Source organism: Electrona antarctica (genome assembly GCF_951216825.1).
Source record: "Electrona antarctica genome assembly, chromosome: 20".
In the NCBI taxonomy this organism is placed as follows: domain Eukaryota; kingdom Metazoa; phylum Chordata; class Actinopteri; order Myctophiformes; family Myctophidae; genus Electrona; species Electrona antarctica.
Genome location: NC_136801.1, coordinates 33,723,752 through 33,746,228, shown reverse-complemented (window position 1 = coordinate 33,746,228; position 22,477 = coordinate 33,723,752). Strand labels below are relative to the sequence as shown.

Below are 22,477 nucleotides of genomic sequence, written 5' to 3'. Positions count from 1 at the left end.
AAAATAGAGCTTTTGTCGTTATCAATGGACCAATATAGAAATATTTCATTCTGATGAGGATCATCTGCTTTTATACTATGACTTATAGGTAAGATTTTGAATGCAGCACTTTTGTAAATAGGTTTACACAGTGGTATTGCTATTTTTTACTTTAGTTCAAAACCACTGATGATGGTGGTGAGGGAGGTCAGAAAGGTAGGGAGCCATGTTATTGTATAGGGTCTTGTAGCATTTTAAAGTTATTTGCTTGTTTTTTTCTCCACTTCTTCTCCACAATTTAGTTGTTATACCAATTCATATTCCTCCCCACACACACGTCTGTGTTGTCAGTCACTGCATCCTTACTCACCTACCAGTGAGGAGCCCCCACCGGGAGGACATACTGTAGAGCAGGGGTAGGGGTAGACCAGAAGGTAGATCGCAATATAGGGTATGAGCGTGACATCATCATCAAACCAGGAAGTTATGCAGGAACGCCTACTGAGTGGCAAAAAACTACTTTCTGGCCTTGACAGCCCATACATCCACACAGAAAAGTCATATCTGATTGCATTAAACAACATTAAACGATGTTAAACTCACTTTGCCTGTTGCTTTGCCACTCGATGTGCCATTCACTTTAAGCATGCGCATACTCTCTATATACAAAGATCACAAAGGGTAGACCACATGACATGCCCAAAAATATACATCATTAAAAATATATATTTTTGCCATCTGCTACTTGAATTAAGGTGACTTGATTGATTGATTTATTGATTGATTGATTGCTGCTCCTTCGCCTGGAAAGGAGCCAGCTTAGGTGGTTCGGGTATCTGGTTAGGATGCCTCTCGGGCGTCTCCCTAGGGAGGTCCTCAATGCACGTCCACTGGGAGGAGACCCTGGGGCAGATAGAGGGATTACATCGACTCACTGGCCTTGGAACGTATCGGGATCCCCCAGGAGGAAGTCACCAATGTTGCTCTGGAGAGGGAAGTCTGGAGCTCTCTGGTGGAGCTGTTGAACCCGCGACCAGTCGAATAAGCGGTTGAAGATAGATGGATGATTGATTGACATCAAAAAGAGCCTTTCAGCTCAAACACACAATGCAATAATTTGCTTTCAATAGTGTTGCACACAAACACAGCATTACAAAGTCATATACAAATAACCTACGAATTCCATTTCCACTTTCTATTTCCCATTCCAAGTGTGCTTGTCTTATAGTATGTAACGCCAGTGCTGCTATTTTCAGCAATGGGGTAATACTTTTTTGGGTGTGTAGATCTTGTTGAGCTGGCACCCCTGCTGTAGAGCCTTCATCCTACTCCTCCTGCCCAACACTTATTTGTGCTGACAGGTGCCGCCCCTGCATCCCATGAGTGACAATTCAGTCTATACCCACCCACGGCTTCCCTCCCCCAAACACGGGCCAAAATGTGATCGCGTTGACACTCGACAAAGCTGGATGCACAATCCCATTGTAATTGCTTATCATCTCAAGAGATATCAATGCAAACTTTGAAACGTAAACTTTATATGTGTTGAGACTCGAGTCGACACTCCCCACTCCCCAGCAATGGCATGTTCAAAATGCGTTGGTCTGGCTCAAACTAACATGCTTGTTATGATTATATGATTAGGACTGACATTTATCTGCTTGACCAGTAAATACATTACAGTATATGTTGACTCACTCTCATCTGCATAAGCACATACTGATACTTGACCCCATGGCCATCAACTGATTTATCAGATAGGCCAATACTGACGCCTGTGAACAATGATACAAGATGCATCTGTTGTTTTCCCTCATTCTGTTCTTTTCTCGTATCTTCTCGTGACTCAATTGAACCATCGCTCGCCACCCTTAAGGCTCATTCATAGTCTGGATTTTCGGTGGTGAGGTCAGTGACCACCGAACTACAACATGACGTCATGAGCCGCGGTGAAGAGCAAACCACCGCCACCGCTCCAGCCCATCTCTCTGTTTTTACTCACCACCGCTCAATGTTATTTCAGCTCCGGTGGTCACCTCACCACCGGAGTGGTGGTCACCTCACCACCGAAAATCCAGACTATGAATGTGCCTTTAGTTAGAGCAGTTGCACCAGACTCCCAGCACCAGGCACTTTATTCAGGAACATCTGACATCTGTCTATAAAAACGGCTATCTAAATTTAATTTTAACCTATCATTGCGTGGCCATAAAGGGAAGGCTAGGTCAAGTGCTAGAGAAGGTTCAGACAACTTCCCTGCAGTGTTAGCTGATCTGAGTGAGCGGGAGGGATGAGTTGGATCAGCCTTTGAAGGTGTGGGGGTGCCTTACCATCAGTGTTTTGTCAATCTGAGAACCCATCTGCAAATTGAGGGGAATCAGTGCCTCTGACGTGTGTCAACAATCTGTCTCGGAGAGAGACTAGTGTTTTGTACTCTACTGTGCGGGAAGTAACTGGGAGCCAATGTAGGGAGCGGAGAAGGAGGGAACGTGTGAAAACTTTGGAAGTGTCTGATCCTTTGAATGTAATAGCGTGACGCGTGTAAACCTTCAACATCCAGTGACCTGCAGTGACCGCTGCAATGTGTAGCTTGAATGAGAGCTGACTGTACAGGACAAGAGTAGACAGCCAATAGTAGATATTATTATCTACCATTGACACTGGGCAGGAAAACACAGGTTTCCTCATAGAAGATGCAATGACCTATCTATCACACGCACGCACGCACACAAACAAACACACACACGATATAGTTCTATAGGAAACATTACTGTTCATTCTTTTTTAAATTATTATTGCCTATAGCAATATTGCATAGTTATGTAGTTATGCGATTGGGCATTTCATTATAGGTGAGTTTCCAAAATATTTGAAAATAGCATTGCCTCATGGAGTCGTGAGTCGCAAAATACAGCCCTTTGTATGGGCCTCAACCCGAAAAGTCAGTAGAGTGTCTGCGCGCTGGGTGTTGGTGGGCCAGTCTGGGCCAAATTATTGTTTTTGTCTCAGCCCTGCCTGGTCTAGACTAAACTGGACAGAGTTGGCTCTGACAGTGCACCTACTTGGACCGAGTTTTCCGGTCTACTCCAGCAAATGTCTTTGCCAAAAATATCCAATCTACAATTTACATCGCTATATGTTGGGCTAATGTATCCCAAGTGGTTAATAAAGGTTTATATTCTCAATCCTATTCATGTTTAATGTATTCTGTAGTGTGGAGTAGACCACTGTGTGTGCTCAGTGCTATAGCCAGGGGACACAGCACTGGAATCAGCTTTCATTAGTTTGTGGTTGGGGAAAAACGGTGTGATCTAAAGCCCAGGCAGTCTCTCATCGGGTACATCGGGGGGAGTCAGTGGGGATATGGATGGAGGGCACATGCAGTTCAATGGCATTCCTCGCTTTGTGAGTGGGAAACACCCGAGGAACAACAATAGCAGACGGAGTGAGAGAGAGGTGCAATGCGGGGAAGCCTGTTCACTGTGCCCCATGCAGCCAGGGAGGAACCACTCCTACAGGCTCCCACACGCGTCACTCATCCTCAGCCTCCACACACACACACACACACACACACACACACACACACACACACACACACACACACACACACACACACACTCTCTCACTCACTCTCTCTCTCTATCTCTCTCTCTCTCTGCACCGTTATGTCATTTGCATATGGGGATTGGGGGGGAGTGGTGGACTATAAGAACCGATAGGCGGGACCGCAGCGGAGCTCTCGCTGGGTTTTAGTCGGACGGTGTGTTTTGTTCGGAACTCGGAAAGGAATTAAGGAACTGGTGAGAATTCAGAAAGCAGACAGAGTTTCACGCAAACAAAAACAAAACACCACCAGAGTGCACCCGAAAAGGCGCTTTTATTCTTTATTTTGCGGATTAATAATAATCGCAATGATGATGAACAGCCGGACAAGCAGCAGACCAGCAGCCTCTTCCTCGTCCTCCTCCTCCTACGCCAGGATGTTCGGAGGAGGTGCGGGGCTCGGCTCGGGCTCTCGGCCCACCGTCTACTCCTCCTCCTCCTCCTCCAGCCGCCAGTACTCCAGCCCGGTGCGGTCCTCCCGAGGCATGTCCTACAGCCTCTCCTCCGCTCCCCACACCATCTCCTCCTCCAAAACGGTGCGCCTGCGGTCGTCCGGGCCCGGCGGCCGGTACTCCGCCTCCGGCTCCGGCGGCTCCTCCATGCACCACCACGGGGACACCGTGGTGGACTTCGCCCTGCAGGACGCCATCAACACGGAGTTCCGAGCCAACAGGACCAACGAGAAGGCGGAGATGATCCACCTGAACGACCGCTTCGCCAGCTACATCGACAAGGTGCCCATGCATGTGGTGGATTTTTAACCTATAGGCCTACTTGAATAGTATATTTTATTTGTTTCTTTCGCAAGCTCATTACTTTTTTTGCTTTTTCTTTTTTCCCCACTCCGCTTACATTTCAAACAGAAAATGTATTGTATTATTTTTTTTGTTTTTGTTTTACTATTTCTAGGACGGGACTCTTTATTGGGACCCAAACAAACAAGCAGATGTGTGGGTGTGGCTGCTGTGGCAGCATGTTAAGCGCTATTTCAAACAGTGAACATCCCCTATACAAGCTCACAGCAAGTTGCATTGCACTATGGTGTGAGCTTGTACATCTGCTATTTTCACTTTATTATTTTTTTCTTTTTTATTTCTTTTTTTTATTTCAGAAATGTTCTGGGATAAAAAAAGGAATAAATTGGAAATGTAGTAAATTTAGTAAATAAAAAGGCCTACTGTAGGCTATAGGCCTATTTCGTAATTAGTTAGGCTACATTTGAACACTTGAGTCAGAGTAGCAGGGCCGTGCAGAGAGCACTGAGGGGGCAGGGGCCCAAACCCCAAGAAAAGGGCACATCTGGGGGTGGTCTTTTTGTGGGGTCCGTCCCTTGACCCTCGTGCCATTTCACACCAGAAATGTCGTACTAGGCCTACATTTGGATGTCTTATGCTATGAAGCAAGATATATCCACAATAGACTTAATTGGCCCATGTCATTGGACAGTAAAATAAGCAATATTCTCATTACAATGTAAACATTAAAATATATAATATAGGCCTATCCTATATATGTTTTTACAGCCTGCCATTTTGAGGAGGAAAGGGGCATTTTGAGGCAAAAGGGCATGGGGCCCAAGCCCCAACCCCCCCCCCCCCCCCCCCCCTCTGTAGGCCTACATGCCTGTTGAGTAGCCTACTGCCCTACTTGATAGCCTATACAGGCACACAAGGTGACAAGGGAATGAAAGTCACTCCATTGAAATTAATTGACGGAACCTCACAAAGATATGGCACCACCACCTGTCCTGAGTTGTCCTTTTAACTCAGTGGATGCCCCGGGGGGTCTTTCTGCAGTGCTTGTGTTCTGCTGCAGCTCTTCTTGATTATACTCACTCTTTGTCCCGCTATGCCACAACAAAGGTGCGCTTCCTGGAGCAGCAGAACAAGGCTCTGAGCGCCGAGCTGGAGGCGCTGCGCGGCGCAGGGATGAAGAACCGCATCCCGGACCTGTACGAGGAGGAGCTGCGCGAGCTGCGCAGGCAGGTGGACCAGCTCACCGGCGACAAGGGCCGCGTGGAGGTGGACCGCGACAACCTGGGCGACGACATCGAGCGCCTCCGGCAAAAGTAAGGCTAATGAATTATAAAATGCTTTAATTTTAGTTAACCACCCCTAGAACGGCATGGACCTGCAGCTTGGCTGTATTGGTTTGGATCACTTAGACTTTACACCTATGGGATATATCTTGTGCCATGCACCCCTTAACCCTTATCCCTAAACTAATTTGCCATTTTTTGTGTATTTAAAAATCTACAAGCTCACGATGTAGATCGGCTATTTGAACTATTTTAAAATGTTTTTCAAAATAGTAAAACATGGCAAATACGTTTAGGGATAAGGGATAAGGGTGGCGCAAGATGGAGCCCTCATCATCTATTTGCAAAAGAAGAAAAAAAAATCACACACGTGTGAAGTGAGGGGCGCTCTTATAATCATACATCATTGCATTCCGTGCTCAGCCAATCAAATCATAACATCAAGTACACACAAAGCTGGGCAGGCTATAGCGCCCCTCAAAAAAAATGCTGGTCTACAAGCTCACACATTCGCTAATGTCCGCCTGCAGCATCCTGTTCCAAGTTGTTAAAACTCAAAATGGTCATACGAGCTAGATAGGCTTTTGTTTTTGTTCAATTTGTTTAAACAAGAGTACTGCCAAGGCAGACAACCCAGCGTTGTCAGGAAGGCCTACTAGGCTGAAACGCGTAGGTTGTCTGCTCTCAGAGGTACATTAAATCATGTGGAAAAAGGACATATTGAGTGCTGGCCTTTTCTTCGTTCTATACTATTTGTAGTAGCCTATAAAGCAGCATCCTATATTTCATTTTAACATTTAGATTCGTACAATAAAATTTAGCCTATAGCCTACTCGATTTATGCTCGGAATTTGCTTGAAAATAGCATTAATTAAATAGGTATTACTTCATTTACTTTAATTAATTGGTTCATTCATTGGTTCATTCATTGGTTCATTCAGTCAGTCATTCATTAATGTATTCTCGCTTAGACAGCTAATAATTGTCTCTCCAGACGTGTAAAAGTCTATTGTTATCCCAAGCTGCCCTCTGCACTCACTCACTGTGTTCATTCATGTACTGGAACTCTGAGAGTGAGACAAACACTGTACAGTATGCAGGCTATTGTTGAAAAACGGAGCGGAGACTTTCAGTGTTTCTTGTTGCACTCAAATAGCTTTCAAATGAGCTCATTCTACATGGCAGATTTCCACATAAGTCCATATGCACGCAGCATAATCTTATATATTTTGGTCAGGAGGATATCAGTCATTAATCTCTCATTAAAATTAGGCCTATCGATTAAAAACAACATATACTGTACATGCAAATATATTTATTTAAAATGATATATACATTTAACCTATAGTTAAATAACCCATGGTTGCCGCAGGCTGTGTTTTTGTTGTCATTGTTTGTTGTGCCATGCTTTTGTTATTGCTTAATGTAAGTCGCTCTGGATTAAGAGCGTCTGCTAAATGCCTAAATTGTAAATTGTAATTGTGGTTAAATATGTAGTGTAATGATTCCATGGAGAGATATTTTGGTGGCATGTTGGGACAGGGTTCCTGCATGCACCGTGCGAGCAGCAGTGGGTGTGGCAGCGTTATGTAATTCTCTCCGTGGCGGCGCTCTCTCTCCTTTCTTCCAGAATGCAGGAGGAGATGATGCAGAAAGAGGAGGCGGAGCACAACCTGCATGCATTCAGACAGGTACGGTACAGCAGCACCCCATTCACAGTGGGTGTTAAAATATATTTCAAAAAATTGAATGTATCTATTTAGGCTATTTGTTTATCCCCCCCCCCCCCCCCCCCCCAACAAAGCACATTGGGCCCAAGTGGTTAGAACAATGGCTTCCGGCCTGGACCATGGCTCAGTGGTCCAGGCACCTTGGTAATCCAGTCTGGCAGTGTGCCGCGGGTTCGACTCCCGATCCCGACGGCCTTTACTGCATGTCTTCCCCCCATCTCTCTCCACTATTTCCTGTCAGCCTACTGTCTGTCCCTCCGTAAAATATATAAAATAAAGGCGGAAGCCACAAAAAAAAACATTTAAAGAACAAAGGCTTCCCCACACGACAAGGCAAGCGCAATTGTAAGCAACAGTCATGCATATAAAGGAAGAATATCTTTTATATTGCTTTGATGATGATACAGCAGTGGGTTTATCCTTTTGTATTCCATCACCTAAAGCCTTTTATTTACTGGGTCTAAATGAGACTCTTCAGAACAACATTCTCCTTAATAAATGAATAAATAAATAATCAAATAAATAACACGCACGCACGCACGCACGCACGCACGCACGCACGCACGCGCACACACACACACACACACACACACACACACACACACACACACACACACACATTCAGTAAAACAAATATGTCATTGAAGAGATGTCTAGTCTAAACCTGTCGGCTAAAATAATAACGACAGTGATAATTATTTAATTTACACAAATGTACACTACTTGTTGTTAAACATCTTTGCTGTATATAGGTTTTATTTGTGCAGTATGGAGATGTCATCAGGCTCTTTTTGAGGAAAGCTCCGGTCAATATAGTGCTATTATTGATTTTTTTTTAGCCCATGCCTCACAGGAGTTCCCCATGCAGTCAGGTTGTCTCATCTGTCTTCTGGTGTCGGCTCAGAGGTGGTACCAGTGTAATGTAATGCCTCTTCACGGAGCCGCCCAGCGCATGCTAGACAAACGATCAATGTGTCACAGTACTTGAAGGGCGGTGGAATTGATCACTTCTTGAGGTGACTGATGCTGACCGGTGGAGTTTATAGAGCCTTAATTGGAAAAAAATAAATCATCAGTCGAAGTAGTGATGCATCAAAATGTGATGAGTTGTGGAGGATGGTCTATATTGACGGATAACTCACTTGGGGCAATATTATGCGTGTCTTAAGTACCAGGTCTTATTACTTAACTTAAGACCTGGAGGCGTGATCAATGCCATTTGGCTATTCTGAGTGGCCAAACAGCATTGACCACGCCTCCAGGTCTTAAGTTAAGTAATAAGACCTGGTACTTAAGACGCATAATACTGCCCTTGGTGTCGCTTGCGGAAAATAACAGATTTTGAAGCTAACATTCACCTTGCGGATGTCTGTTAGCTTAGAAATGGGGTTTGTGTAGAGCGATACTGTCTTTGCCGTGCGATGGAGTAACAGCTACATTATACAGCACTGACGAAGAAGACAGAAAAGGACACCATCAGTGTGTTATCCTTATCCAGAGTATGTTTGTGGAATTCTTGTCTCACACCCTCTTGTCAGTGTTGTAGAGCTTTTCACTGTAACAGAACAGCTCTTAGTGGATGGCTTAATTGGCACCTTCTTCCTTGATAAGTAATTTGAGTGATTGCTCTATGGTGCGTTCACACTGGCAGATACAAAAGCTACACAGCGAGCGACGCAGCATATCTGTCACCGCGCCGCTGTTGATCAACACTTGTTGACGTCAAGCATGTGTCCGGAAAAAAAATGTTTTCCCCACATTACCAGCAGGATGGCTGGCTGCATTCCATTGGCTGGTATGCCTTGTAATATAGCTTTGTATAGCTGCCAGTCTGAATGCAGCTTTACTCTTTGGCTTTGTACTTGGTCTGGACAAACGTACGGATTGCCAGACAGTCGCAACATACTGGTATGTATGCCAGCAGTGTGCCATGGTGTTAAAAATGTCTCTCAATAGGCGGCTTTGTTACGGCTCAACTCTGGGGCAGGAAAGCTGATTCTCCCAACATGCCGTTGTTCTTTGACCGATGAGGAAAGGGGCTTTAAATGCAGGATAAATGACAAAGCATGCTGTTGTGCAGGAATGTCTTTCTTTCTTCCCTGTGTGTTTGGTGCACGTCGCGCGTCCATGTGCTGCTGACAGACAGGAAAGGAAGTGTGTTTGTTCATGTGTATGAGCCCCTGGCACAGCGGGGCGCGGGCACATGAGGGCAAAGGGCCACGGACAGTGCAGACTGATACTGTGCCAGCAACGCACCATGCAGCACTCCAAGTGGCTGCTTAGGGAATTGCTCTGTCATTCGATGCTGATTGAGACAGCATGGTGCATGCCATGGTTGGACAAACGACAATCTAAATGGAGCTAAATGTTTTAGATTTGGATTCCTTTTACCGCCGTTTGTTGTTCTTTATCTGGTGTGTGTGTGTGTGTGTGTGTGTGTGTGTGTGTGTGTGTGTGTGTGTGTGCGCGCGAGCGAGTGCGTGTGTGCGCGTGCGTGCGTGTGATAGGTAGGTAATTGCATAGCTTCTTAATGATTGATGAGGAAACCTGTGTTTTCCTGCCCAGTGTCAATGGTAGACAATACTATCTACTATTGGCTGTCTACTCTTGTCCTGTGTGTGTGTGTGTGTGTGTGTGTGTGTGTGTGTGTGTGTGTGTGTGTGTGTGTGTGTGTGTGTGTGTGTGTGTGTGTGTGTGTGTGTGTGTGTGTGCGTATAGATCAGCTCTCCTAGATAGACAGGAAAGATGAGAGAGAGAGAGAGAGGGGGGGGGGGGGGGGATTGTACATTATGATGCCTGTGAGAGACAGTTTGTGGTTTAATTTGATTATCAATCATTTATTGTTTTCCTCCTGTTTTGTCTGTTGCCTGGAGATGATAACAGTGTAAGTGGATCAGGACATGTACAGTATATCAAACTAATGGTTTGGAAATGAACTAGCTAATGGACCCCGCCTCATCTGTGGCTGATTAAGACCCATTTAAGCCCTGATTCATATTGCGTCGCACAGTGAAAATTGCAGACCGTCCAGCTCACAACCCGGCACACTTTTTTCTATGCGACAAAATGTGTCTTTTCACAAGAGTGCAGTCTGAACCCCACGGGTCCAAGTGAATGCGAAGGCCTTAGACCCGTGGGTTCAGACTGCACTCGTGTGAAAAGACACATTTTGTGGTAGCGTGGCATTGGTTCGACCTCCCGTTAGTTCGACCTAAACATAAGCGCAAGCACGGGAGCAGCGCTTGTTCGCCAACCTTAATGCATGTTCGCCAACCTTAATGCATGTTCACCAACCTTAATGCATGTTCACCAACCTTAATGCATGTTCGCCAACCTTAATGCATGTTCGCCAACCTTAATGCATGTGCGCCAACCTTAATGCATGTTCGCCAACCTTAATGCATCTTCGCCAACCTTAATGCATGTTCGCCAACCTTAATGCATGTTCGCCAACCTTAATGCATGTTCGCCAACCTTAATGCATGTTCGCCAACCTTAATGCATGTTCGCCAACCTTAATGCATGTTCACCAACCTTAATGCATGTTCGCCAACCTTAATGCATGTTCGCCAACCTTAATGCATGTTCGCCAACCTTAATGCATGTGTTCGCCAACCTTAATGCATGTTCGCCAACCTTAATGCATGTTCGCCAACCTTAATGCATGTGTTCGCCAACCTTAATGCATGTTCGCCAACCTTAATGCATGTTCGCCAACCTTAATGCATGTTCGCCAACCTTAATGCATGTTCGCCAACCTTAATGCATGTTCGGACAAAAGGGACTTCAGTTGGATCTATGGGCAGTCCCCATTTGGAGTAGTCTACCTACAGTATAAGAAAATAACTGACATATACAAGCTCACAACTCGTGGCATCTGCAAATTGTTGATCTTGCTTGCTCGCATGTCTGCTATTTTCAGCGCACAACACTGCCATACAACGGAGCATGAATTTGGCATTACAGTGTTTTTAGGTGGTAATTTATTTAGGCATTTCATTTGGTAGATGCTTACAGGGCTCCCATAGCTGAGTTGATGGCCTCCATGCGTACGTGTTGAAATGTCCCTGAGCAGTGAGCAAGACACTTAAAGGGAAAGTTCAGATTTTTTGAACTTCAGTTGTATGAAATACTTGCCATTAATATAGTGGTTGCAACTGTATTAATTGATTGCCCGAGTCCCATGGTGGGAGTTCTGCTCTGGTTTTGGTCAATATTAAGTAGTTCCGGTCATTTTGTGGGGGGCACTGGGGCCACGCAGTAAAAGTAAATGTATCCACAAAATGAACGTAATTTGTATTGTTGACCTATTTCTAAAATATTAGCGCGACTTTCGTTCAACTTTGACCCCTCTATCACATGGAACTATTTTTTGGGCGTAGTGATATGGACACAAAAAACATAGTTCTGTGTGATAGAGGGGTAAAAAAAGAACGGAAGTTGCACTAATATTTTAGAAATAGGTCAACAATACAAATTACGTTAGTTTTGTGGATTCATTTACTTTTACTGCGTGGCCCCCAGTGCCCCCCACAAAATGACCGGAACTACTTGATATTTAACCAAAACCAGAGCAGAACTCCCACCACAGGACTCGGGCAATCAATTAATACAGTTGCAACCACTATATTAATGGCAAGTATTTCATACAACTTAAGTTCAAAAAATCTGAACTATCCCTTTAACCCTAACAGCTCTGCCCCATGAAGCACTCGGCATGACCATCCGATCAGCCACCAGCTGGGTGAAGCTGAAACTTAACTTCCCCCTGCGGGATTCAAACAGGTCTCTTGTCTAAGTCCCCAGTGAGGCTCTCGAACGTTGAAGCGCTCGGCCCTACTGGTCAGAGTAGGGACTGCAGGTGGACCCGTGGAGTTATGACGAGGAAATGAAATGAAAATCTATATTTACCCAGGGTATCTGGGCTAAGCTCAAGAACTTGTTTCCAGCCAGGCCCTGCGCATAGAACACATTTCATCGTAGTGGTTCAATGCCTTGTTCAAGGGCACTTAAGCGGTGGTAATTTTAACGTGTCGGACGGCTGATTTGAACTAGGAACCTTCCGGTATCAAGACCGCGCCGCTATCCGTTCGGCCACCGCTGCCACAAGGAGGAAACCCTGTGCAGCTGGGCTTTAACATTGAGCGCTCGTTTGCACTTCCGCATTTTGGGCACCAAAATTAATGTTGGTGCCCAAATCAAAACAATGCGGATGCAGACCGTTCTTCCGGGTGCTTCAAAACGGTTCAGTCTCTATCCTTTTAATACTCTATTGGGACAAGAGCGTCCCACATTACCAATGCTGTTTACTATACTAATGCTATCATTACTCTAAATGATATATTAATCAAAATGATAACGATGTTGGCTTGAATTGAGCCTGAATGCATCGTCTGGTTTCCGTAACTATCACTTGTTATTGCTTGCTTTTCTCGAAGGGAGGGCCTTTGCATAATTTGGATTTGATTTAACACTCCAGGTTTTTGATCTAGTCTTTGATTAGAAATGGCTTTTGTTCTAATTGCTTTTTAAGTGTATTCTTTTTCTTTTATTTTGTAGATTTGTTTTGGGGCTTTTTATGCGTTTATTGATAGGGAACAGTAGTGAGGCAGGACAGGGTGAGAAGGATGGGGAGTGACACGCGGCAAAGGCCGTCGGGCTCGGGAGTCGAACCCACGCCACGCCGTCCGGCTGGTTTGGCAGCCAACCGTCCCAGCCAATTAAGTGTATGATGATGGTGATGATGATGACGATGATGATGACGATGACGATGATGACGATGATGATGATGATGATGATGATGATGACGATGACGATGACGATGATGATGATGATGATGATGATGATGATGATGATGATGATGACGATGATGATGATGACGATAATGATGATGATGATGATGATGATGATGTGTATTGCAGGATGTGGACAATGCTTCTCTGGCCCGTTTGGACCTGGAGAGGAAGGTGGAATCTCTGCAGGAGGAAATCATCTTCCTCAGGAAGGTCCACGAGGAGGTACGTACTGTAGCCTACTCTACCCACGGGATGCTTCTCAGTGTGCCATTGTTACTAAATTAGAGATGCACAATATAATCGGTAGGGATCGGAATCGGCCTTATCGGCCCATAAAAATACCATACCGGTATTGGATCGGTCTCAAAATAATTATTTTCACCGATATTGATGACGCAATAATAATGTGACTAAATTCTACATTTAATTTGTGTACTCATCTCATTCAGTATAGTGAAACGCTGAAAACAGACACTTGGAAAAAGAGTATATTATTGATTGATTGAATACTTTATTAACAGGCCATTGTGGTCTTATGTATAATATCGGAATCGGTCAGAATCGGTATGGGCAGATATGACCCTGCAAATAATCAGAGATCGGATATCGGTTACAATTTCATAATCGTGCAAGAGTATTCCCTTCCACCACTGCCAATAGGTCCTCACAGTGAACACGTACAGCACGTCTCCTGCCCAAGCTAATACAGCTTAAGAGTCTCCTTGTGTGCAGTGTCATGTCATCAGGGACAGAGATTACTCTCACACTGCATGGAGGCCGCAGGGTATTAAGAGGGAGAGGATAATCGATGGGGACACATGGGGGACGGCTGGCAGGTGATAGAAGCTCCCTGTTGTCTCGGGAACTTGACGTGTTGCGCTGGGTGTGATGACCACGTAACACGTACGGCGGAAAAATCACCACTTCCGCAAAGTTTATAAATATATCATGAAAATCATCTGTCTAACCAGTAAACCACCTTAATCCTGTATGAGATGAGATGTACTTAATTAGCAGCTACTTGAAAATAGCTGATCTACAACGTGATGCGATGCATTGTGAGCTTGTAGGTCTGCAAGAACACAAATAAAATAATATTCTTTGTACGCACGGAGAAGTCGAGGGGCGACAACCCAAGCGTATTTACGCGGGCGCGGTCCCGTGAAATTGCCGCGCGCGTGCTCGTTTCGTGCACACGCCCGCGACTGACTAGACCTGCATTGTGTTTTTTTCTCTTTACGCTTGCGTTGTCGTGCCCCTCATGAGCACACCTGAACCGCTGATTCAGGCGACAACGTCTGCGTTAATCAATGCCCGTCTGAAAGTGCTTTTTGGCATTGTTTTCTGACATCTATCTCCATCACGCTGTCTGTCTGTCTGTCTCTTGCCCTTTGCCGCTTGCAGGAACTGGCCGAGCTGCAGGTGCAGCTGCAAGAGCAGCACATCCAGATTGAAATGGACGTGGCCAAGCCTGACCTCACTTCCGCCCTGCGCGACGTCCGGGCGCAGTACGAGTGCCTGGCCACCAAGAACCTCCAGGAGTCTGAGGACTGGTACAAGTCAAAGGTAAGGAGAAGAGGCAGGGTGGCTGGGTGGGTGGGTGGATGCCGGATGGATCCCAACATTGATACCAATGCTAAGTGATTATCTACAGTAGCTACACCTACACACCTCTTCAGTCGATCAGCTGTCTGTCCCCTATGTCCGTGCCTTTTCTATTCCTGTCTCTCTCATCTGTCATTCTCATGTGGATTCTGTCATAAATATCTCCATTTTGTTTACATAGATAGATAGAGAGAGAGAGAGAGAGAGAGAGAGAGAGAGAGAGAGAGAGAGAGAGAGAGAGAGAGAAGAGACAGACAGACAGACAGACAGACAGACAGACAGACAGACAGACAGACAGACAGACAGACAGACAGACAGACAGACAGACAGACAGACAGACAGACAGACAGACAGACAGACAGACAGTGTAATAATTCTGGCAAGACAGGTGAGGCGCGGTTTGACATTTCTTCATTGGAGCTGCTGAGTGGTCAGCTGTGGAGGTGAGAGGTGATCATGCTGTCCTCAGCAGATGACACTTGACACGGATGTCAGCTCTCCTCCCGGCCGGGTCTCCATGGCGATTAGCGTCCTGTGAGGACAGATGGGCCGAGGAGAGCTGATTGGATTTATTGACTACCTTACACGCATAAACACACACGCGCACGCACGCACGCACGCACGCACGCACGCACGCACGCACGCACGCACGCACGCACGCACGCACGCACGCACACACGCACGCACGCACACACACACACACACACACACACGCACACACACACACACACACATGCACACGCATATACATACAGAGATGCTCAGCTGTGACAGGACACTTGATGTTTAACTTAAAAGCCTATTGATCGCTGGAAGAGAAAAGCTAAATGTGGTCACTCAACGCTTGAACTGTGGCCGCTCTCCGAGAAGAAAAGAGAACATTCATTTATGTCATTTGATTTAACGAGGGCGGCGAAATGGTGATTCATTGTTAAAGGGAATTGTGTACACTTATAGCTAAGTGTACACAATTAGGGTGCATCTCACTAGCCAACACTAATAGCTGAATATAGTCCGAGGGGCTAGCACCCCTCAAAGATCTTGTAGGATTTTGGAATGAATACATAATTCATAATGTTTATTTTTGTCATTTTCAGTTACATATATCGTGACCTTGATGAAATCTCTTACAATATATTGAATATCGCAATATCTCGAATGATATAATTATCGAGAGCCTAATATTGCCACAGATATCGTATCGTGAGGTATACCCATATGTGACTCTTTTTGATACAGAGACAGTCATGGCGGCAAGACTACTGTAACTGTTCAGGAGAGGAGAAAAACAGATTTTTCCAAAATGAGTTAATAGCACAGGTAGACTCTTTACATACTAGAGCATGTTTGAAATAAATGTCAGAGCTGAAATCGACATGTAGCCTAAATATGAAATAAATGCTTAAACATGAAACTAGGTGTAATGTTAGAGTCCACAGAAGTCGAGCCTGTTTTCTCAACTCGCTGTTTTCCGCAAGACATTACTCTATAAGCCATATCTCCAAAACCGGTGGGTCAAACTGAACAACCAATATGTCAATTTGAAGCTATGATTCCCTGCTTTCACATGACACGAATGAACTGAATTGACAAAATCTAAAACATTTCAATGACAGCCTCGCTCAGAAACGGTCACATATCGTCCCACCCCTAACGTTTTCCGTCTCCCCCCCCCCCCCCCCCCCCAATACGCCCAGTTCGCCGACCTGGGGGACCAGCAGCAGCGCAACGGAGAGGCAATCCGCCAGTCCAAGCAGGAGGCCAACGAGTACCGGCGCCAGGTGCAGTCTCTAACCTGCGAGGTGGACGCGCTTCGTGGAACCGTGAGTACAAGCCTCCCTGTGTTGATTTCGTAACGACTAATATATACCGTGACAAAACATGTTCGTCCGACTACCTTTTTTCACTGACGAAAACTAAATGGACACTAAATGAAAATTAAGCTACGATGACTAAAGCTAAGACTAAATATATTGACAATTTCGTCAGCAAACTAGACTAAAATGGTAGGAAGGGACTAGTGGACAAGAGATCCAGTATAAGTTATTTTACACTTGGTTGCATGCCGAAAATAGCCCATCTACATCGATCGTAGATCGGCTATTTTCAGTGTAAAATCATTACGACGGCATCAAGGCTCGCCAAAATACATTTTAGTCAACTAAATCAACTGTTGGCTGTATTCTCAGTATGGGAACCGATGCTGACATTCAACATATTGACTTGTTTTGAGCACCAGGAACAATGGCTTCATGTTGCTTAATATACAGTATAGATAGATATTTCTATATATCTATAGATAGAATTAGATATAATATATATAGAGAGGAGAAAAGACGCAACGTTAATATTAGAAAAAGAAAATACTTAAAGCTCTTCTCTTTAGAGAAATGAACTCTCTGCCCTCTCTGTCCCACCCTCACACCATCAATAAACCCCAGTAGTGTACTCTCTGCCCTCTCGGTCCCACCCTCACACCATGAATAAACCCCAGTAGTGTACTCTCTGCCCTCTCGGTCCCACCCTCACACCATCAATAAACCCCAGTAGTGTACTCTCTGCCCTCTCTGTCCCACCCTCACACCATCAATAAACCCCAGTAGTGTACTCTCTGCCCTCTCGGTCCCACCCTCACACCATCAATAAACCCCAGTAGTGTACTATCTGCCCTCTCGGTCCCACCCTCACACCATCAATAAACCCCAGTAGTGTACTCTCTGCCCTCTCGGTCCCACCCTCACACTATCAATAAACCCCAGTAGTGTACTCTCTGCCCTCTCTGTCCCACCCTCACACCATCAATAAACCCCAGTAGTGAACTCTCTGCCCTCTCTGTCCCACCCTCACACCATCAATAAACCCCAGTAGTGTACTCGTGCGGTTACTGGTAAGAGGTTTTTTGTGCCAAGTCAGATGCAATGTATTTTTAATGAGCCAGTGTTCAGACATCCTAAAATAGCAGCACCACAATCCATCAGCTCCAATTCTATCTGACGTGCAGTGACCAGACAGAAATGCCTCAATGCTCACCTCTCATGGTTATTTTGATGTCTTTTGTCTGTTTTTTAAAAAAAATATTTATTCCAGGCATCCTATCATTGTTCCAATGACATATATGTCGATATGAACTGAAACCAGTGGATCGCAACATGGGGTCCTTGAGGGGGTTCCCGGGGTGTCCCCAGCAACATGTATTATAGCATAACAATCCTGTATACATACAAAAAAAGAAAGAAAAGCAAATCTTGCATGGGGGTCCCTGGCTACGAAATCCTTTCAGATGGCTGTCCCGTGTCTGCGGCCAAATACATATCGATTAGTGGATGCACAAGGTAATCGAAGATATCACATGAGCAGATCCACACCGCCATACTAAATGCAATAGCTTTGCAATAAAATACAACGTTTTTAACTCAAATATTTGCTTCTGGGAGGTCCCTGGAACTACATATTTTCAGATGGGGGTCCGCGGCCAAATACAGATAATTCTGGGTGGTCCTTGACGTGAAATAGGTTGAGCACCACTGACATAGAAACATAGAAACTTTTAGGATTGAGAAGACATTTTGTTATAGTTCTAAATGGGTTAATGAAACGGCATTTTCCCGTGTCAGAACGAGTCTCTGGAGCGCCAGATGAGGGAGCTGGAGGACAGCTTCGGGGGGGAGGCGTCGGCCTACCAGGACTGCGTCGCTCAGCTGGAGGAGGACATCCGCAACATGAAGGACGAGATGGCGCGCCACCTCCGCGAGTACCAGGACCTGCTCAATGTCAAGATGGCCCTGGACATCGAGATCGCCACCTACCGCAAGCTGCTGGAGGGAGAGGAGAGCAGGTATACAGGGTATACCGCCCGTGGCTCAGGAGGTAGAGCAGGTCGTCCAATGATCCATGGGTCGGCGGTTCGAATCCCGGCTTCTCCTGTCCACATGTCGAAGTGTCCTTGGGCAAGACACTGAACCCTACATTGCCTCCAATGAGTCGGTCGGTGTGAGCTTGCCACCATTGGTGTGTGAATGTGGGAAGTGAGGACGCTGGCATCGACTGTTCGCCGCTTCACCTCCCAATGTATGAATGAATGAACCATTGTAAGCGCTTTGAGTAGGCACGTAGTGCATAGAAAAGCGCCATAAAAATGCAATTCATTATTATTATACACATGGCTATAGGTGCTGCCTAGGGGTAGCCTGGCGTGGCCAGACTCATAGCGAGGATTCACTGACGCTTCCTCCCCAGCCTAGGGGGGCCGGGGCTGGGACAGTGGGACATACTAAGTGCAGTCAAAGCGGTGGTGGAGATAGTGGTATAAAATAGGGATTAGAAATGGCCCATAATATCTACATTAATGTATGTTTCGTAATAATTATCTGAATCATAGTATGAATCTGCAAAGTGACTTGTAAGTTGTCAAATAATTGTAGTGGAGTAAAAAGTACAATATTTTGCTTCTGAAATGTATAAACTAAAGTATTGAAAAACGGACATACTAACTTTAAGTACCGTGTAGAAGCATCTCAAAATTGTCTCTTTTTTAGTGTTTCCCTCTTCCAACAATTCATCTCTCTCTCTCCCTCTCTCCCTCTCTCTCTCTCAGGATCACCACTCCCATGCCAAACTTCTCCTCTTTCAACCTGAGAGGTCAGTGTGTTAATAGTCCAAAAGTCTTCGTTAGGTTGACATTCACATTATCACAATGTTTGCATTCAGAAACATCGTCGTTTACACGTCTCATCATCATCATCATCATCATACAATGGTGTCATGCAAAAATAGTGTCCAATAAATCAATTAACTATTATGTGATTAACTATTGCACCCCTAGTGCAAAACAATCGAACCGTGGACTGCCGTGCATCAGCATGGGTTTATGTTCGACTGGTCCGACGGCCTGATATGACCTTGTTTTATGTCCAGTGCGTAAGAGTAAGAGAGCTTCATGCATTGTGGACGGTGGTCTGAAAACGCCCTCAGAAAACATGCACTGCATCCTTACATAATGCATTACGGCCAAGCTACACCAGGCTTTTCTCGCGTGTTTACCCTAAACGCGCGGCCCGCGCGTGCGTTTTTTAAAATAGGACTGGACCTAAATTCAACGCACGCGTTTAGGGTAAACGCGCGCGTTTTGTGCGAGAAAAGCCTGGTGTAGCTTGGCCGTTATACACAATACCCAGAGGTTTGCTCACCGCATCAATGATAATGGCTGAAAACATCAATACTCATTATGACCCATTCGCATGGCTCACATTGCTGCATTTTTTTCTTCTTCTGATTTATTTATATTTATTCTTTTTTTTCACAAATTATTTTCAGATGTAGGTCCGCGGCCAACGATTGAGAACCAGTGTCATAGAAAAACATAATTAAAAAACGTAATTATCTCTCTCTCCGTTTCTCTCACAGAATCCATGTTGGAAACTAGGCCGATGATGTCTGACAACCTGTCTAAGAAGGTCTTGATTAAGACCATTGAGACCAGGGACGGACATGTGAGTATGCCCCCCCTTTTAAGTTTTTGATTGATTGATCGATTGAAAACAGCCGATCAACAAGTTCACAATGCATCGCAGACCGGTACATTTAAGAAAGCGTGTAAACTATAGCATACCCGGGTATATTCTGCAGACAGACACAAGGGTCTCTCCAGTACAAATCAGACATTACGATGCCATCGAGGCCAGCCAAAAAGAAAATGTGTAACTGTAGATTTCAGATGATTCAGATGATAAAATAATATTCAAAATAAAAAATAAAATAAATCAAATCAAAATGTGCTGTCTAACACTGGATCGAAGACCTCTGGTGTCTCCCCCTGGATCACGTTTCTTTATTCCCCCCCCCCCCCCCCCCCCCCCCCCCTCCGCTCCAGGTAATCAATGAGTCGACCCAGCAGCAGCATGACGACGAGCAGGACGACTGAGATGGACGGACGGAGTAGCGCGGCACGGGAAGACCTGGAGACGGGGGCAGACTGGGTGGGGGTGGGGTGGGGTGGGGTGGGGCGGGACGGGACGGGGGCAGGAAGAGGGAGGTTTAAGGCCTGTTCATATAGTCCAGTTTTCGGTGAGGAGGTGACCACTTGGTGGTTTAATAAAAACAGAGAGATGTGTTGTGTGAGCGTCGGTGACCACCGCGTCGTGACGTCATTTTTCGGTGGTGAAGCTCTTTCCCCGAAAACTGGACTGTGAATTTGGCCTTTATTAGCATGAAAATCCGGAAGGCAAGAAAATGATGATATTAATGTTGTTTCAGTGGAAGTAAAAATAGAAAAGAAAACACACACACACACACACACACACACACACACACACACACGCACACGCACACAAAGGAACAGCTTTAAAAGTGCCTTTTCGACACATTTTCAGTGGGACTTACTTGCTGGTATACGGTTGCTCTTCTAGGTGACAAACTGACAATATAGAACAGAATAGTCCGCTGGTTCCCAACGTGGGGTCCACACAGGGTCCAAAAGGAACCCCTTGGGGCGGGTCTGTGACTCTGAGAGTGTAAAAATGTACTAAATGGACCCGTACAGGTCTGTTTGATTCCATTTGTACACTCTCAAAGTTAAATTGACACTGATAATTTTACAGTGTAGATTGGGGAACCCTGTAAAGCTCCATTTGTACATTCTCAGAGGTACAGGCGTATAAGGGTCCATTTCGTACCCCTGGTGGGCCCCTCCGGACCACATATTGAGAAACGGTGGCATAATACACATGCTTTTGCAGGATGAAGCTTTATCATAATGTTTATGTTGTTTTACTGTCGTCGTCTCTTTACACACGTGCACAAACGTGCACACAGCAAGACTGCAAAAATATTTTCTTTCTTTCATTGTGTCTTAAATATTATTGAATCTTCGAGACAAAGAATATGCCTTAAGCCTGTTTGAAGTTTCCAGAAGAGTGATGTTTTCAAGTCTCATTACATGAATGTAGGGGCGCAACACTGATCGATTATGAAATTGTGATTGATTTAAATAAAATAATAGATTTGGAGGCTGCATCAGTAAACTACTCAACCTGGCAGACCTATTTTGGGACTGTCGTTGTAGCTGAAAATAGCAGTTCTACAGACATACAACACCTCGCCGTGCAACGTGTTGATTGGCTATTTTAGCACGACACCGTTTTTTTTTTGTATTATTATTTCTTGATTATTCAAAGCAAAACAGCGGATAATCACTAATACGATAATGGATGTTGCAGCCCTACACGACTGTAGCCTACCTTTGAGTGTTGAGAATTCATATAAAATGATAAGGGATGTGTATTTCTGGGTGACTAATAACACTGGCAAGCTAGTATTTTAATTGATTGTACAAATGTAAGTGCCATTTTCCTTTGAACAGTAACTTCAAATGGACTTCCACAATTCTTTGTCCCAAAGCTCGATTTTATCCATACCCTAATCAGGATGAGCAAACCAAGATTACACCACTGTTGTATTGTACTCAGTAGCATGACCAACATCACTCCATGACTGCTTCCTTATTCCAATAAACCTACGAAAAACGGATTTCTTTCTTTTAATTCAACCCAGAGGGTTTATTTTGTTGTATCACTCATTCAGGTACAAGATAGCGGTAGGGTAGAGCAGAAGAGGTAAGAAGAAAAGAATAGGACAGAAGATACAAATTAATATTGCATGCATAAAACTACAAATGCATGCATGAAAGAATTAAGTGCATTGCTGTGCTTGAGTTTGCATGCGCATGTATT

The 22,477-nt window shown here is 45.0% G+C and overlaps 1 protein-coding gene across 1 annotated transcript; it reads left to right on the top strand.

Annotated features, from left to right (window-relative positions):
• Nucleotides 1–3,740: 3,740 nt before the first annotated feature.
• On the top strand, nucleotides 3,741–20,727 carry vim (vimentin). Its single transcript, XM_079489452.1, has 10 exons — nucleotides 3,741–4,316; nucleotides 5,445–5,650; nucleotides 7,251–7,311; nucleotides 13,272–13,367; nucleotides 14,550–14,711; nucleotides 16,448–16,573; nucleotides 18,365–18,585; nucleotides 19,345–19,388; nucleotides 20,154–20,239; nucleotides 20,620–20,727. Exons 1-10 carry the CDS (start codon nucleotides 3,891–3,893, stop codon nucleotides 20,668–20,670), a joined length of 1,479 nt encoding a protein of 492 aa, XP_079345578.1. The 5' UTR covers nucleotides 3,741–3,890; the 3' UTR covers nucleotides 20,671–20,727.
• The last annotated feature ends 1,750 nt before the right edge of the window (nucleotides 20,728–22,477 follow it).